Genomic DNA, 17,124 nt, shown 5'->3' on the forward strand with positions numbered 1-17,124 from the left:
GCCAGGCATGGTGGCATGCGCCTGTAATCGCAGCTACTTGGGAGGCTGAGACACAAGAATTGCTTGAACCTGGGAGGTAGAAGTTGCAAGTGAGCTGAGATCTAGCCTGGAGTGTAGTGTATTTGTAGGAGAGACGGGGTTTCACCATGTTGGCCAGGCAGGGCTTGAACTCCTGACCTCATGATCCACCCACCTCTGCTGGCACCTCTCAAAGTGCTGGCATTACAGGTGTGAGCCAGTGTACCTGGCATCTCTCTCTTTCTTTCCTACCCAAGAGAGAATACAAAGAAAATTTTTGAGTCTATGCATTGAGTCTGTGTGTGTGAAAATGTATTTTAACCTCATGATTGACCAATGAGTAAAATAAAATAGAATAAAATAAAATGAAATAAGAGGTTTGTTTTTGTCTTTGTTTTGAGTCTGAGTCTTGATCTGTCACCCAGGCTGGAGTGCAATGGCGCAATCTCTGCTCACTGCAACCTCCCCTGCATCCTGGGTTCAAGCAATTCTCCTGCCTCACCCTCCTGAGTAGGTGGGATTACAGGCACCAGCCACCTGCCTGGCTAATTTTTGTATTTTTAGTAGAGACAGCATTTCACCATCTTGGCTAGGCTGGTCTTGAACTTCTGACCTCCTGATCCACCCACCTCAGCCTCTCAAAGTGCTGAGATTACAGGCGTGAGCCACAGCGCCTGGCCCAGAAAACCCTTTTAAAATAACACTTACCACTGCCGTTGGTTGGGACTAGAAAGTGAGTTCACAGAGCACCGATTTGTTCCAGAAATGCTGAGTGGTCCTCGCCTCCTGCCCCATGGCTGCAGAGCCCAGTCCAGGACTGCTCCCAGGCCCCACGACATTTATTCGCTCCTCCTAATAATCCCAGGCCAGGCCAGGCCCAGGTTCTTGGGTTAATAGCAGTCTTCTTGACTTGGCATGTCACTGTGGAAATACTCAGAGGAAGAAAAATGCAAACAAGCGTGGGAAGTGTATCTGGTACATCTGCCATGCATGTTCATCCCCTACATTTTGAGGCAGAACCATATGCCAAGTACTTACAGTAAACCCACCCTGGCTAAATATTTACATATATTGCTTCATTTTCATTATCACAGGAAGCCAAGTGTTACTGTCCCATATTCCAGATGAGGAAGTTGCTATTGAGACAGTAAATGACAGAGCCATGAGTGGAACCCAGCACTCTGAGTGATTCCAAGCCCAAATTTACTGTGCTCTGTAAGACAGATTCAGCTCTCGGCACAGCTGGCCTACAAAGGGGTGCGACCAGCTTAGTCCTGCACACGTTTCTTTGCTATTTTTATATTTTTGAGACGGAGTCTCACTTTGTCACCTAGGCTGGAGTGCAGTGATGCAATCTCAGCTCACTGCAACCTCCACCTCCCGGGTTCAAGCGATTCTCCTGCTTCAGCCTCCTGAGTAGCTGGGACTACAGGTGTGCACCACCATGCCTGGCTAATTTGTGTGTGTGTGTGTGTGTGTTTAGTAGAGATGGGGTTTCACCGTGTTAACCAGGATGGTCTCAATATCCTGACCTTGTGATCCGCCCGCCTCGGGCTCCCGAAGTGCTGGGATTACAGGCATGAGCCACCGTACCTGGTGCAAACCTTTCTTAAAGTCAACTCTTTCTTGACACATTATTTATTTTTGAGACAGTTTCACTCTTTTTGCCCAGGCTGGAGTGCAGTGCTCACTGCCACCTCCGCCTTTCGGGTTTAAGTGTTTCTCCTGCCTCAGCCTCCTGAGTAGCTGGAATTACAGGCATCTGCCACCACGCCCAGCTAGTTTTATATTTTTAGTAGAGATGGGGTTTCACCATGCTGGCCAGGCTGGTCTCAAACTTCCGAGCTCAAGTGATCTGCCTGCCTCAGCCTCCCTCCCAAAGTGCTGGGATTACAGGTGTGAGCCACCACACCTGGACAACATGTTATTTTGACTAGTGCAGGTGGTTGACAGAACACACAGCAATGAAAGACCGTCCCTTTTATTCAAAGCTGAACTTTCTTTGAATGTGGCAAAAAGGTAATGGCGCTTCAAGCAAACAAGCAAGGCACCACTAAGAAACCCCATCTTGTTTCTTCTCACTCATGTCACTTCCCTTTAGAAGCCAACTGCTTAGCCTGAAAAATGCTAATATGGAAAGGGTGGCCCACTGTTTTTCCTTTCAGTTCTTCCCTACCCGTCAGGAAGGCAGAGAGCATTTGCAGAATGTGCACAAAATGTGAAACCAGGCCGGGCACGGTGGCTCATGCCTGTAATCCCAGCACTTTGGGAGGCTGAGGCAGGTGGATCACCTGAAGTCAGGAGTTTGAGCCCAGCCTGGCCAACATAGTGAAAGCCTGTCTCTATTAAAATACAAATATTAGCTGAGTGTGGCAGTGTGCATCTGTAATCACAGCTACTTGGGAGGCTGAGGCAGGAGAGTCGCTTGAACCTGAGAGGCAGAGGTTGCAGTGAGCCAAGATCACGCCATGCACTATAGCCTGGGTGACAGAGTGAGATTTATCTCACTCTGTCAAAAAAAAAAAAAGTGAAATTAAAATAATTGAGCTAGTTTTGTGCAATGCTGTCCCTGTTCTCATAGGAATAAAATACATGTGTGAGCTACAAATAAGAGCTGCGTCATGTCAATGATTCCACAGACGAGTTAATAGGCCTTATGCTTTCATCTGAAATCAGCATTGCACAGTATAAAGATGAACTGTGAAATTCATGCTAAGAATTTAAATCTCAACTTTTTACTTGGAATGGTATTTAATAGAAAATTTCCACGGCGACTCAAGAGAGACTATAACAGAAAGTGAAGTTTTGTCTTTAGTGTCCATAATGACACTTCTTCCCAGGTTTTTGAACAAGAGGCCCCACAAATGATGCAGCTGCAGGGTCGGATGCTAAGTGGTGGGTAGTGATGTCTGGTGAGGGAAGAGAACTCACATTTGCATGAAACAGATCCAACGAGGTCCCTATTTCCCTGTAATTAAAAACAACACACGCCTTTTGGGTTTGATGATTTTATTTCTCCCTTCCCATAATCAGTTTAAAAAACCCAAAAACTACAATCAGGCCTGGTGTGGTGTCTCACGCCTGTAATCTCAGCACTTTGGGAGGCTGAGATGGGCGGATTGCTTCAGCCCAGGAGTTTGACACCAGCCTGAGCAATATAACGAGACCTGGTCTCAAAACTATACAATCAATGCAAGTACAAAGATCCAATTTTTAAAAATCACTGGAGTACAAAGACGGCCACAGCCCCTGCCCAGGTTTAACTTACATATGTACAGAGTGTGGGGGCAGGCATGGCCACAGAGGTGATGTTACAAAATATACAAAGTGGTTTCTTTCTTCCTATTTCATAGAAGAACCCTGCCTCATTTCCAAATGAGAGCACTAGAAGCACAAAATCATCCAGACCGTTTACTATATAACTTATGAAAACTGCTATACAGGGCTGTGACTATAAATATGGAGAATTTGACTCTGTTTGGGAATTGCTATCTACAAGGGTGAAGGTCAGGGGAGGACTCTCTGATATCCTGACCTGCTGGGATGGTGGAGAAGCTGGGATATGGGAGGACCCAATCTTGCCACATGGCTACACCTACTTCCCTTTTTCTAGATAAGGCTGGAGCTCCTTGGCCAGGAAGAATTGGGATGGTTGTGGGTGGGTGGGGGCAGGAGGCTGTGGAAGGCAGAGAAGGCATCTAGGATGAGAAGGAGCACACACCTTTGACCCAGACACACGTGCGCTCGACTGTACTCAGTGATCTCACTTCACCGGGCAGTCCAACTGGGTGCAGATTTCCCTGCCCTGAGAAAAGTCTGGAGCTTTGCAGGCATGGAGAAGGCAACTACTCAAAGCCCATCTATGAGAAAATGGAAAAAGGTTTGGAAAGAGATTCCAGTGGGTGGGGATGGAAAGAAGGAAGTTAACCCAGGAAGTCATGTTGCACAGAAAGTGAGGAGGCTGAGAGGAGTGAAGAGCTATTCCAGACGCAGATGCTCCCTGGGATTCAAGGTGGCAGCATGCAGGCTGGAGAATTTGCATGTTTTATTTCAAAAGATCCAACAGGGAGGGTTTTTGTTGTCTGACCAAGAGAGGAGCATTAGGCTTTAGCCACAATGCGTTTTAATTTGGCTTCTAAGTTCACCAAATTCAGAACCTGGGGCCCTTTTGGCAGATACGCCATATCCCCTGAATGCCACGCTACCCATTTCCCCACTCTCTTCTCCTCCATCCGCCCCACTCTCTGTCTCCTAAGCCAAGAGCAGCAGGTGGGCACGAGTATCCAGCCTGAACTCTCTGTAGTTCAGGTGTGGCTCCCATCCCCAAAGCATGAGGACAAGGAGGCTGCAAGTGAACTGCTTGGACAAGCACACCTGTCCAGGTGAGGAAAGCCTGATGGGAAATGTGGGAGCACTCGGAAGTGGGATGAACCCACACTTGTGACCTTCAGTTTCCAAATAATGACACTGTGTCCCCTGACCCTTTGACAACATAACCATTAGCAGAGCAGATGCTCCCTGGGGCAAGGAGGCCATGGGGCTGCTGCTCTTGGTTGCCAGACTTTGGTTTAAAAAAAAAGAGCGGCCTGAGCTTGATAGTCATAGAGAATACACTTCCCCATCTGGGGGAGCCTCCCATACATTCCTTCCCTGGGCCTTTTCTTTCTGAAGATGGTTTTTGAGTATGAAAATAGGTTCTACTGACAGACCCAGCTACGTGTAGGATTAGCCATCTTTCCAGCCACGTTTATTCTCTAACTCTCTTTAGGTATCATCCTGTGTCTTCCTGGAGAAAGAGACTACTGAGTCTCCAGGGGCTGGAATCAAACTGCCCTGCAGGCCTATCCAACCGACAGGGAATCGAGTTAGGTAGGAATGCATCAATTTCATTCACTAATTTGAACCAAATCTCCTTGAGGTGGTGAAAGGGTGCAGCAGTGGGAGGGGGGAGAGCACACAGGACCCAAGGTCATTCCCCACAACCTGTGGCGACCCGGGCGGCCCCCTACAAGGCCGTGCATTCGGTCTTTGAGTCTGGGGCAGGGACCTCACCCTGAGCCTCTCTGCTAATGCTTATGTTGTCAAAGGTCTCAGGGGCCTTGACGGGGACGCCCTGCGCCTCCTGGCCCTCCTCCAAGTCCTCGCAGCACCTGCTGCAGCGGCAGCACTTGCAGCCACACAGCAGGCAGCACAGGCGGCAGCACACGCGGCAGCAGCAGCAACAGCGCGGTTGGAAGCAGCCGGCCAGCTTGGAGACCACGGCGTCCCAGGGCTTCAGAGAGCGCATCCACAGCGGCAGGCAGTTCCAGTTCTGGAGTATCTTGGGCAGGATGCGTGGGCAGCGGGACTGCAGCAGGCGGAGGCACAGTACCAGGATAACGATCACGAGGACGGGCACGCCAACGCCCACCAGCACCGGCCAGCCGGCCAGCGAGAGGCCGAACACCGTCAGCGGGATTAGGAAGAAGAAGATGATCAGGTAGAAGACTGCGAACCAGCGATACTTGGCAGAGATGTTGCCCAGCCTCTTGGCCATGCGGATGGGCAGGCGAGTGAATGGGATCGGGTACCACAGTAAGATACCGGAGATGTTGAAGAAAAAATGACACAGGGCAATCTGCAACACAAGAGATTGGACAGGTGAGGGGTCTCTTGCCCAGTGGGGGCAGTTGAGGGGAGAGAGAAGGGGAAGGGGAGGTCAGCTAGGAGGCATCACAGCCAGCATGGTCACGGGCCTTCCAGGCCTTCCTTGTCTTTATGGTTCAGCCCAGAGGGTACCTGGATTCCATGAAGACCTACTATGTTTCTGGGAGGGCCAGGGGCCCTCATTGCTGCATTCTGTCAATCCTCAAAAAACACCCTACAGAGTGGCAACCATTTTTCCTTGACGTGGAGGTATCATGAGGTTATGCTCCCCAAATCGACAAATGGGAGATGGAAGAAGTGGAAATGCACATCCGACAAGCCTGGCTCCAGAGGCCAGACGCTTGGTCACTTTCCCAAGGCTGGTGCCAAGTACCATGCCCAGGCTGTGGACCGGCCCTGTCTAATACGCTAGCCACATGTCCACAGAGAGATGCACTTTAAGTATGAAATACGCACCAAATTTCAAAGACTTAGTTCCAGAAAAGAATGCCAAGTATCTCAATGTTTGACAGACTGATTACATATTAAAGTGATAATGGTTTAAATCAAATACATTACTGAAAAATGAATCTGTTTCTACTTTTAAAAATGTACCTACTAAAAAATTTTAGGATAACATGTGCAGTTAATCTATATTATATGCTTGAATTTATATTTCTGTTAGACAGATGGCTTTGCCTCATCAGATCTTTATAATAATCCTAATGAAATAGGGATTCTCTTCTTCATCTTTCCGATGAGGGAATGGACGCTCAGGTCAGACTACCTGCCAAAGGTCACTTGGTATGTAATTGGTGAGATAAGAGTTCAAATCCCAAAGTCTTGCACCAGGTAACCTAGATGGTCTGTGCCAGGGAGGTCGCCTAACTGGGGAGTTCCCCAGAAGGCGCAGTGAGTGAGGAGATGGGAGGTGGCGCCTGTGCTTCCTAAGTACTCTTTCCAAAGCTGTATCAAGGGGCCACCACACCTTTGCTGAAAAAACCACCAATTATGGGGGTCTTACTGCCTCTCTCAGGACTGTTTTGATTGTTCTCCTATCAAGGTCCTGAAAACATTCCCCATGGCTTCCCTTCCACATATTAGTTCCATTATGCGGGGAGCACAGAGAAAAGCCTGGCTCTTGTTAGAGACCAATTTGCAAGACCATGGGAGGTCCAGCCCCCAGAGCCCCTGCGCCCATGCCCCATGTTCTAACCTGGAGTGAACTCTTTATCGAGCTGCCTGGGCTGGCTAAGGCGGCCAGGATGGCGGTGGTGGTGGTGCCGATGTTGGAACCCAGCGTGAGTGGATAAGCCCTCTCAATGGTTATCACGCCCATTCCTGGGGGGCGGGGAACACAACGCACAAACACATCAGCCCCATGGGATGACAGGAAATGGCAGTGGTGGCCAGAGTCTGGAGAAGCCGGGGAGTAACTCACCAATCAGGGGGGTCAAGGCCGATGTGAACACAGAGCTGCTCTGCACGATGAAGGTCATGCCTGCTCCAACGAGGATGGCCAGGTAGCCAGTCAGCCACGCAAAGGGAAAGGGGAAATCTGGAAGACAGAAGGAAGAGATGTCACAGCCTCTCTAGGGAAGGTACGGCTGGCAGCCCAGGGCAGGGGCTGGGCCTAGGGGTGAGGTTGTACAGGCACCTCCTCATCCCACATATGGGGGTCTCAGATTGCAGAGTAGAGTTTTAGAATCCAGTTTCATTTCCCACTGTCTTTTGCTCCGCATATTCAGATGGAAAAACCAAGGATGCAGGTGAGGGTTTCGAAAACAATAACACAGATTCCCTGGAGTTCAGGTTAGAAAGAGTGAACCTGCCCTGCCCAGATAACCACTCTCCTTCCAGAAAGTGCTAAGAGCATGCTTCCTCTCCTGCCCTGGTCTCCCATTACCACCCACGTTCAGCCTTCAACCTTCATCTCCACTTTAAGGTGCACCAAGAAAACACAGCAGCTTGGAATATGCCTATCAACTGAGTCCTCCGTCCCACCAGCACTAGATCAGGCCATGTATTTCCCAGAAGCACCCAGAGTTGCTGTTTCCCTACAACAATCTAGGGTAGGGGATGAATTTTCTTTGTTGTATTTCACTGAGCTTTCACTGGCCAAGACACCCTACTTGGCAGGAAATCCTCTTAGCCAGAAGTTTCACTGGCTACCTCTGGATGCTGATGCATTTATGCGTCACATTTCCTTCACAACAGTGAAGGGAGGTGGGGACGAGGGTGGACTCGTGGGGCCCTTTTTCTAAGGGGTCTTCACAGACCCAGTAAAGTCCTGAGCATACAGGAAACCTGCTAGGAAAAAAGGCCTGGCTCATGGCTGTCCAGATACGAGCTCCCTCTCAGGAACTTACCAACATGGAAGGCTTAGGCCTGCTCCCTAGACCCCACCCAGGACACCAAGAACGTTTCCAGGTGAATGACATCCTCACTTCTGCTGCTGATCCAATCAGAGAGAAACTCCATGCCATGCAGAGGCCATTGCTAGATGGGAATTTAAAGGACCCCTACACCCCACGCAGTGGCCATGATGACACCTTCCATCAAGGCCCACAAGTAAGCGCAGTGCACCCACCAGTGTTGATGGTCTTCTTGATGACAGCAGCCACCTGCCCCTTGAGCACAGAGCCTAGGATCTTGACAATCATGATCAGGCAACCACAGAGGACCACCAGGGAGATGACGAGCAGGATGACGCCCACAGCAACGTCCGGAAGGTGGAAATTCACAAAGATATGCTGGCCTAAAAAGACCACAAAGAACCTTGTCAGGGGGCATGCAGCCACCACAGCTACAGATTGTTATTTATTCCCCCAGATCCTGTCTCTCCTACGAATAGATTCCTCATTGTTAGTTTGATGCATGGCACCCCAAAACCAAGACAGTCCTTCTCAACCTCCTTCGCAGAGAAGGGCACCACTGAGACATAATTGGTGGGATCCCATGAGGCTGGAAGATGAAGTGATGGCTTTAAAAATCACACAACTACTCAGGGGTAGACCCAGCCCAGCTCTATGTCTAAAGACCACGCTGTCTGTCTAATTTTTTTACTAATGATAAGTGTGCTTTGAGGGGTTCAGTGAGCAAGTCAAAGTAGGGGGCATTGCTAGTTGTAAAGCCCCTTCTGCATCCCCCAGATAATTCCAGCAAAATATAGTTTTATCAATGAATGTATAGTGCCTAGAATGCTGGAGGTGGTAAGTTAATTTAATTCTTTGGGGTAACCATACCTAGAAATATTAAGGTATACTGCTCAGAATTAATGTCAGGTTGGGGCGTAGGAAGAGAGAAGCAGAGATATACAAAGGTAAAAGTAAGGAGTAATTAGAATAACTAAGGATGGCTGGGTTGGAAAAACATGACAGCTTCTTAATAATCAGAGCATGATGCAGGCCCACTGCCTTGTTCAAGTGCCACAGCTCCAGTGCCCTGAATGGACCCCGCTGTACAGAAGGGAATAATGGAATGAATAGATCTGTTCTATGTGGGTCCCACATCTTCCTTCAAATCTGGCTTTCGTCTCCCTAAAATTATTTAATTTTGAGACACTGTCTTGCTCTGTTGCCCAGGCTGGAGTGCAGTGGTGCCATCGTGGCTTACTGCAACCTTTTCCTCCTGAGGTTCAAACAATTCCCCTCCCTCGGCGTCCCAAGTAGCGGGGATTACCGGCCTGTGCCACCATGCCTGGCTAATTTTTTTTTTTATTATTTTTGTAGAAACAGGGTTTCACCATGTTGGCCAGACTGGTCTCGAACTCCTGGCCTCATGGGATGGGCTCACCTTGGCCTCCCCAAAGTGCTGGCATGATAGGTATGAGCCACCAAGCCTGGCCTCTAGTTATCAACTAAGAGAGACCAGACAAAGCACATAGAGGGAGCTCTCTAGAATCTGTTGAGCTTTTCTGAGGTGGTACGGAGCTGGCAGAGGAAATGGGCTTCACATCCCAGTTCTGCCCCTTGCCGTGGGGACCTTGGGCCTGTCACCTCAGTTCCTAAGCCATAGTTTCCTCTGCTGTGGAAGCATGTTGCTCACTGCTGGATGTAGGGGAGGTGCTTGGTGACTCCTGTCTTTTCCTTCACTTACTGGGGCTTCACACAGATAAACATGTCACCCCAGACAGCTCCTGTCACAGTGGCCAATCCATGGAGCTCCACTCACATTTGGCGACGTTCTCCTTGTAGGTCACATTCTTCATGGTCCAGGTTTGGATGCCATCCGTCCAACAGAGGGAAAGGGAGGTGCAGTCAGCAGTCGAGGGAACAGTGATGTTCATCTGGGTCTGGATGACACATATGACAAATGCCTGTGACACTAGCTTTTAGTGGGGAGTGGCAGGCGATGGCGGGGGTGGAGATGAACGGGGGCAGACACCACACAGGTGCATGCAGTGTGGCCCCAACAGAACAGTTCTCTTCTCTCAAGGACTTACTTCTCACCTTTATTAGAAATCTCTTAGAACAACTGAGGACAACTAAAATCATCACCACTTAAAAACATCTAGTTTGACGGCCAGGCTCAGTGGCTGACGTCTGTAATCCCAGCACTTTGGGAGGCCACGGCGGGCACCTGAGGTCAGGAGTTTGAGACCAGCCTGGCCAACATGGTGAAACCCTGACCCTAATAAAAATACAAATATTAGCCGGGCATGGTGGCAGGTGCCTGTAATCCCAGCTATTCAGGAGGTGGAGGCAGGAGAATCACTTGAGCCTGGGAGGTGGAGGCTGCAGTGAGTTGAGACTGTTCTACTGCACTCCAGCCTGGGCAACAGAGCAAGACCCCGTATCAAAAGAGAAATTTAGTTTGTATGTTTTAGTCTCCAGTCTTCAGTATCCCATCAACAATGACAACAAAACACACATACACCCCAGAAGCAAGGGCAAGGCACAACCCAGGTGCAAAGCAGGCTGGGTAGGTTCCTGACACGGGGCGTGAATGCTCTGGGCCCGACCAGAGGGAATACTCTGGAAGAGTCTGGAAAGTGAGAGAGAGGCCACTTGCTGCCAAGACCTATCGGGAGGGCTGGACTATTTCCATGAGTCCCTCTAAAAACGAGAACAGAGACGCAGCCTTCTCCTAGAGACATGGAAATTAGCAAACCGAGAACACTGTATCCCAGGGATGAATGGTGAATGCAGGTCTGTATGTCCTACTGCTGACCTGCATTCACCATTCATTCATGGACTTGTTTTCTACAGGCATTCACTGGTCACTTTTGATTTTTCAGTGGCTTCCAATATTTCTTTCCCCTGACTTTTTATTTACCTGCCTTGAATGCAAGATTTGGCTTAACATTCAGATGCAAGGTTCACCCGCCTGGGAATATTCTTGGAAACGTACCTTGTTGGTAAAAGTTTTGCACCAAATCTTGATGAGACTCTTGTTTTTTGCTGTTTCATCATTCATTGCAATTTGGCTGATAACTTTTTTATCCAGCTGTGGAAAGCAACAGACAGGAGACCGTCAGCACATCTGCAGAAGCAATTTAGGGCACAAACTGAGGGGACTGCAGTGAGAGGGGCTCTGAGGAGATCAAGGTGACTGTGAGCCCTCAGGGAGGCAAAGTGAGACTCACTCTATCTGCAAAGGCACGGATATCTAGGGAGCAGACAGTAGATATTTTCTGGATGACCGAAAGACCAAGAAAACCAGTAAAATACAAGGTCCTAGCAAGGACCCAGGGAGCAGGGGCTGAGTAGGCTCCAGGCAGGAAAGGGTAGATCGTACTTTATCAAGTCCACTGGTATTGAGGGCAGCAGCGGGTACAAACTGGTCTCAAGTGTGCAGCCTGAAGAAGCACCTCCACCGCAATAAAGGTGGCATATCATGGAAGTCAAAGTAACCATCAAGGTCGGTCAGTCACTCCATCAGGTGGCCCTAAAGTCTTGCCTCTCTTGGCCTCTCCCAGATGCAGCTACAGAGTAGTGTTTCTTCTTTTTTTTTTTTTTTTGAGATGAAATTTCACTCTTGTTGCCCAGGCTGGAGTGCAGTGGCGCAATCTGGGCTCACTGCAACCTCTGCCTCCTGAGTTTAAGCGATTCTCCCGCCTCAGGCTCCCAAGTAGCTGGGATTGCAGGCATGCACCACCACGCATGGCTAATTTTTGTAGTTTTAGTAGAGATGAGGTTTCTCCATGTTGGTCAGGCTGCTCTCAAACTCCTGACCTCAGGTGATCTGCCCACCTTGGCCTCCCAAAGTGCTGGGATTACAGGTGTGAGCTATTGCTCCTGGCCCATTTATTTATTTAAAACAGAGTCTCGCTTTGTCACCTAGGCTAGAGTGCAGTGGTGCAATTCTCAGCTCACTGCAGCCTCCACCTCCTGGGGTTCAAGCGATCCTCCTGCCTCAGCCCCCCATGTAGCTGGAACTACAGGTGTGTGCCACCATGCCCAAGTAATGTTTTGCATTTAAGTAAAGATGGGGTTATGCCATGTTGGTCAGGCTGGTCTCAAATTCCTGACCTCAAGCAATCCACCCACCCTGGCCTCCCAAAGTGCTGGGAAAACAAGGGTTACCCACTGTCCCAGACCCAGAATAGTGTTGTAGACCCTCAGCTATAGCTGCCAGCTTAGGTAGGAGATAGTGTGGGTAGGAAGTCTGTCTCTTTCTCTCTCTGAAGGAGGCGAGTTACCTGGACAATGAGCTTTGTGAAGGGCTTAGTGATGACCTTCAGAAGCTCTGGGGCGTCTTCTCCATTCTTGAAGTGGAAGCTGTCCACCATAAGCTGGGTTATGACCTCAAGGTAATGGGTGGCAACCTCCACAGGTAAGAGCACCAACACGGAGAGCCAGTTGAAGAAGTCGTGGACGGTGGCTCCTGCAAAAGCTCTACGGGAGGGGAGTCCCGACAGCCAGATCAGTCACTAAGCAAGAGGGCACCATGCGGGGTGGGTCATGATCTGAATCATCTGCCACCCTCTGCTAGGTGTCACCTGTGGAAGTGTGCACATGTATACAGTTTCATCTTTGTTCTCTCATAGCAATCCCCAAAGTGGCTGTATCTATATTCCCACTGGCCAGATGAGGAAACCGCGGGCCAGCAAGCACGTTAGGGCTGGAATAATTAGCTCAGCTATCACTGTTTGGAAGAATTGCATCAAGGCCACTTTTTTTATCATGTATATTGAAAGCAGCCTTCTTTTGGAAAGGTGGGGACAGTATGAAGGCAACCGAAGTTTCAATTGTTTTGAATTGCCAAGTTTTCTATGCCGAGTTTTCAATTGTTCCAAACACAGAGAAATGATAAATACTCAAAGTGATGGGCACCTCAAATACCTTGATTTGATCACTACACATTCTATGCATGTAACAAATATATCATATGTATAACATGTAATTAACAAATAATATAACAAAATATCACATGTACCTCATAAAGGTGTAAAACCATTTTGTATCAATAAAATTTTAACTGCACATATAACCCAAAACACAAAATATAATAAAAAATTTTCACTTAAAAAGACCTCTATGCAAGTGAATTCTTAATCTTTTTCTTGAAAGTGACGAAATATGAATAGTTTCCTTAGGAAACAAGGCTAAAATATATTACATTTTGCATCCATCTGAGGAGGTTCAAAGATTTCTCCTCGATTCCATCTTATCTCCAGACTGAAAACCCTGTTCTGGATATTTTTTTATCTTCAATGAAAAAGCTTCCCTTAAAAAAGAAAAAAGAAAAAAAAAAAACAGCTAGAGGCTGAGAAACATTTAATTTTCACATTAACCTTTTCGAAAAAAATAAAAAAGAGTTTCCAACATTCTACTTGCTCTATTTTTCGATTTTATGCATACACAGATTTGCTTTTTACTGACATGTAGGTGAAGAACAAAGAAAAAATGGCAAGGGTTGAGCTCACTGACAGTGGCAGTTTTAATAAGTTATAACTATGACCAAACAATACTTTTATTTTTATATTATTATTATTCAAGATAAGGTCTCGCTCTATCAGCCAGGCTGGAGTGCAGTGGCATGATCTTGACTCACTGAAACCTCTGCCTCCCGGGTTCAAGAGATTTTCCTGCCTCAGCATCCCAAGTAGCTGGGATTACAGGCACTTGCTACCATGCCTGGCAATTTTTTGTGTTTTTAGTAGACATAGGGTATCAGCCAGGCTCCTGAGCTCAGGCAATCTACCCACTTCAGCCTCCCAAAGTGCTGGGATTACAGGCATGAGCCACCACTCCTGGCCCCAATAAATCCTACTCTACTAGCTGGCCTTGTTTCAATTCCACCACCTAGCAGGTAAGTTTCTGGCTAGAGCTTGCATTTATTTAGTGAACTCGATGTAGTGGGTGCTGTAAACACATACCTACTAGAAGGTATTCAATCCCATGACAACACAGTAGTGATAGATGGTATTATCCCTGCCCTGCAGATCAGGGAGCTGAGTCTAATCAGCTGGTGAGTATGTGATCCAACCCTAGCTCCACCTTCCTGTGGCTACTTCTAGGAACTCCAGGAATGAACCTGATAAGCACGTCATCTCCGACTGGTTAAAGGCAACTACAACAGCATGGCCTAGAACAATACAGCTGATGTTGCAAGGGCTGGTTTTGAGCCTCTTACCTTCTGAACTCACTCCGGTCTCCCAGCTGCATAAGAGCAACGATAGTGTTGGTGATTGACGTTCCAATGTTGGCCCCCATGACAATGGGGATGGCAGCCTGAACGGTGAGCACTGGAGGATGGAAAAGAGCCATTAGTGAGCTTAGAAAGGCAGCCTGGAGGCAGGCTAACGTCACTCATGCTGATGTCCTCTAGAGCAGTAGTTCTTATCCTCTTTGGGGTCATGCATTTCACTATGAATATGATGAAAGCACCTTTCTAGATTCCTTCCTCCTTCCTATTGCAGATCCAAGGCTTAGCCTGAAGGAGACCAGGAGGCAGCCGGTGATGAAGGACTCAGGAGGAGGAGTTCCAGGGCTTGCATGTACAGTTGAGTCAGTTGTGCATGGCACAAAGGCTCACTTTTAAGAAAGCATCACTTTTTTTTTTTTTAATTTCTGAGACAGATCTTGCTCTGTTGCCCATGCTGGAGTGCAGTGGTGTGATCTTGGCTCACCACAACCTCTACCTCTTGGGTTCAAGTGATTCTCCTGCCTCAGCCTCCTGAATAGCTGAGATTAGAGGCATGCACCACCATGCCCAGCTAATTTTTGTATTTTTAGTAGAGACGGGGTTTCACCATGTTGGTCAGGCTGGTCTCAAACTCTTGACCTCAAGTGATCCACCACCTCAACCTCCCAAAGTGCTGGGATTACACACATGAGCCACTGCACCCAGCCGGGAAGCATTATTTCTGTGAGATGCCACGTGGTTAATTCCAGGCATTGTGACTTTTTCAAACAGAATCAGCATATTGCTGTACTTTTTTTGGCATATACAAGTAAAATATTTTGAATATATAATACCTTTTTCCAACCCGACCCAGAAACATTCTAGTTAATTCTGGATAAGATGCTGGCTTGGAAAGAAAAATAGTTCTGGCCAGGAGCAGTGGCTCATGTCTGTAATCCCAGCACTTTGGGAGGCTGAGGCAGGAGGATCACTTGAGCCCAGGAGTTTGAGACCAGCCTGGGCAACACGTCTCTATTTGAAAATAATAGCAATCAGTTCAAACTGGTCCCCTTCAGAGGGTCTGTCCATCTTGCTAGAGCAATGATCAGGCAGGTACAAGTTTAGAGTGTCATTTCCCCAAGCTCAGTTGTCCCAGAGCAATTTGTGATGTGATTAGTTGCCTTTATTCTTAGCACCGAGAGTGGCCCTGTCCCAGAGAACTAACTTTCTGCAGTGATGGAAATGTTCTATGTCTCCACTGCTCAATAGGGTAGCTGCCAGCCACCTGTGGCTCTTCAACACTTGAAATGTAACTAGTACAACTGAGGAACTGAATGTTATATTTTAACTTTAAATCAATTAAGTTTCAATGAAATTAAATTGCCACATGTGGCCAGCGGCCACAGGTCTGGAAAGCACAGTCCTAGAGAATTCAGCGCTAAACTCCAGCAGCAGGGTCTATTTCCAGATCCTGCCATAGAAATGGTAACGGGAAGCTGCCTTAGATGAAGAGGGGAACACATGGTAGCTGGGGCAACATTGGAAGACAATGGTGACAAGGCCGGGGCATATTCAGAGTGAATTCCTGCCCCCCCTCACATAGACAGGAGAGTGTCTGCAATGCAGCTGGGCTTGTGGGTGCCCGACTCACATGACGAGGCCACCATGCTGACAACAATGGAGGTTGAGGTGCTGGAGCTTTGCACCAAGACAGTCACCAGCACCCCGATTACCAGCCCCAACAAAGGGTTGGACATAATAGAGCTGTTACTGAAGAATCGTCCCGCCATTTTTCCTGAAAAAAAACACACACACACGTAATCAGGGAGGTTAGGTGGGCACTGGGAACACAGAAGTCTCCATCCAAGGCCAGCTGGTAGTGGGTTGGAAAGTTCAGCCTCTGGCCCCCATACCTGAGGGAACCCAGGGAATCCTGCTTCCCTGTGCCTCTTCCCAGTGCTGCCCCGATAAGGTAGGAAACCCACTGGCTGCCCACATGTGCCTCCTGTCCCTGTCTCTCTGCCCTACTTCCCCACCCACTGTGAGCCTCTGGTTACTCTTGTTCCTTCACCCTCCATCCTTCCACTCTTCAACCACTCCCTTGGTCAGCAAGCCCTTCTCTGCTCAGGAACCTGGCCTCAGCTCTGTATTGGGACCAGTGGGTGCCAGTGAGCCTCCTGGATGTCTCTGGGGTGTATCCTCAATTCACATTTATCCTCCAAGAGTGGATCTTCTCCTCTACCCACCCTTAGCCCCAGCACCAGCCTTAACTGAGTGCTGGAAGAGTTATTCTAAAGAGTGCCTGAGACCATCAATCCATTCCCAAGTCTACTGTATAAAGAAGACAGAAGCCCAGAGGATGCAGGTGACTTGTCTGAGATAACCAGACAGCAAAGGCCCTAGCCGATGCTGCCACAGACCAGGGAGCCCAGAAGCAATGTTCAGGAAGTCAGTTTGTCCCTCATACTCTCCCATAAATGCCCACCTCTCCAGTTCTCCCAGGTCACAAAGCTGAGTTCCCAAGAGAAGCAGCAAGTGTTGCAGAAATCCATGGTCCTTTGCGCCACCCAGATCTGAGATTGAATCGTACTTTGCTAATTATAGGCTGTGAATCCCCAGGGCTGGTTTGTGATCGTTCCGTAAATGGGAGGGCTTTGGGAAAGAATGTCTGATAGAGAGCCTTTGAAAATGCCTGCACCCAGTGGGCACTCAGAGTTCGCCTGTGACTGACATCACCATTGAGGTGCAAAGGTAACCAGTCACATGATGACTTCACTTCTGGGTTCCCATGCCCCATGGGCACACGAAGCTCCAAGAACTGTGTGGGTAACTGCAATGGATGTAGATCCCTCCAGCTCAGAGAAGGGGCCCTGTCCTTCCCCCAGCAAGGGCCCAGCTTTCAAAGGGCCC

The 17,124-nt window shown here is 48.4% G+C and overlaps 1 protein-coding gene across 6 annotated transcripts in view; it reads right to left on the bottom strand.

Annotated features, from left to right (window-relative positions):
- Positions 1 to 3,010: 3,010 nt before the first annotated feature.
- SLC34A2 (solute carrier family 34 member 2) overlaps positions 3,011 to 17,124 on the bottom strand; it is a 36,375-nt gene continuing 22,261 nt past the window's right edge. For all 6 annotated transcript variants that reach the window (XM_078367412.1, XM_078367411.1, XM_035293940.3 and 3 more), the window contains 9 exons: positions 15,866 to 16,009; positions 14,224 to 14,335; positions 12,287 to 12,482; positions 10,996 to 11,091; positions 9,817 to 9,937; positions 8,234 to 8,401; positions 7,085 to 7,201; positions 6,860 to 6,984; positions 3,011 to 5,635 (listed from right to left, as the gene is read on the bottom strand). In XM_078367412.1, coding sequence (XP_078223538.1) covers positions 5,024 to 5,635; positions 6,860 to 6,984; positions 7,085 to 7,201; positions 8,234 to 8,401; positions 9,817 to 9,937; positions 10,996 to 11,091; positions 12,287 to 12,482; positions 14,224 to 14,335; positions 15,866 to 16,009 — 1,691 coding nt within the window. In that variant the 3' untranslated portion in view covers positions 3,011 to 5,023. The remainder of the gene's footprint in view (positions 5,636 to 6,859; positions 6,985 to 7,084; positions 7,202 to 8,233; positions 8,402 to 9,816; positions 9,938 to 10,995; positions 11,092 to 12,286; positions 12,483 to 14,223; positions 14,336 to 15,865; positions 16,010 to 17,124) is intronic.

This window comes from Callithrix jacchus, chromosome 3 (genome assembly GCF_049354715.1).
Source record: "Callithrix jacchus isolate 240 chromosome 3, calJac240_pri, whole genome shotgun sequence".
In the NCBI taxonomy this organism is placed as follows: domain Eukaryota; kingdom Metazoa; phylum Chordata; class Mammalia; order Primates; family Cebidae; genus Callithrix; species Callithrix jacchus.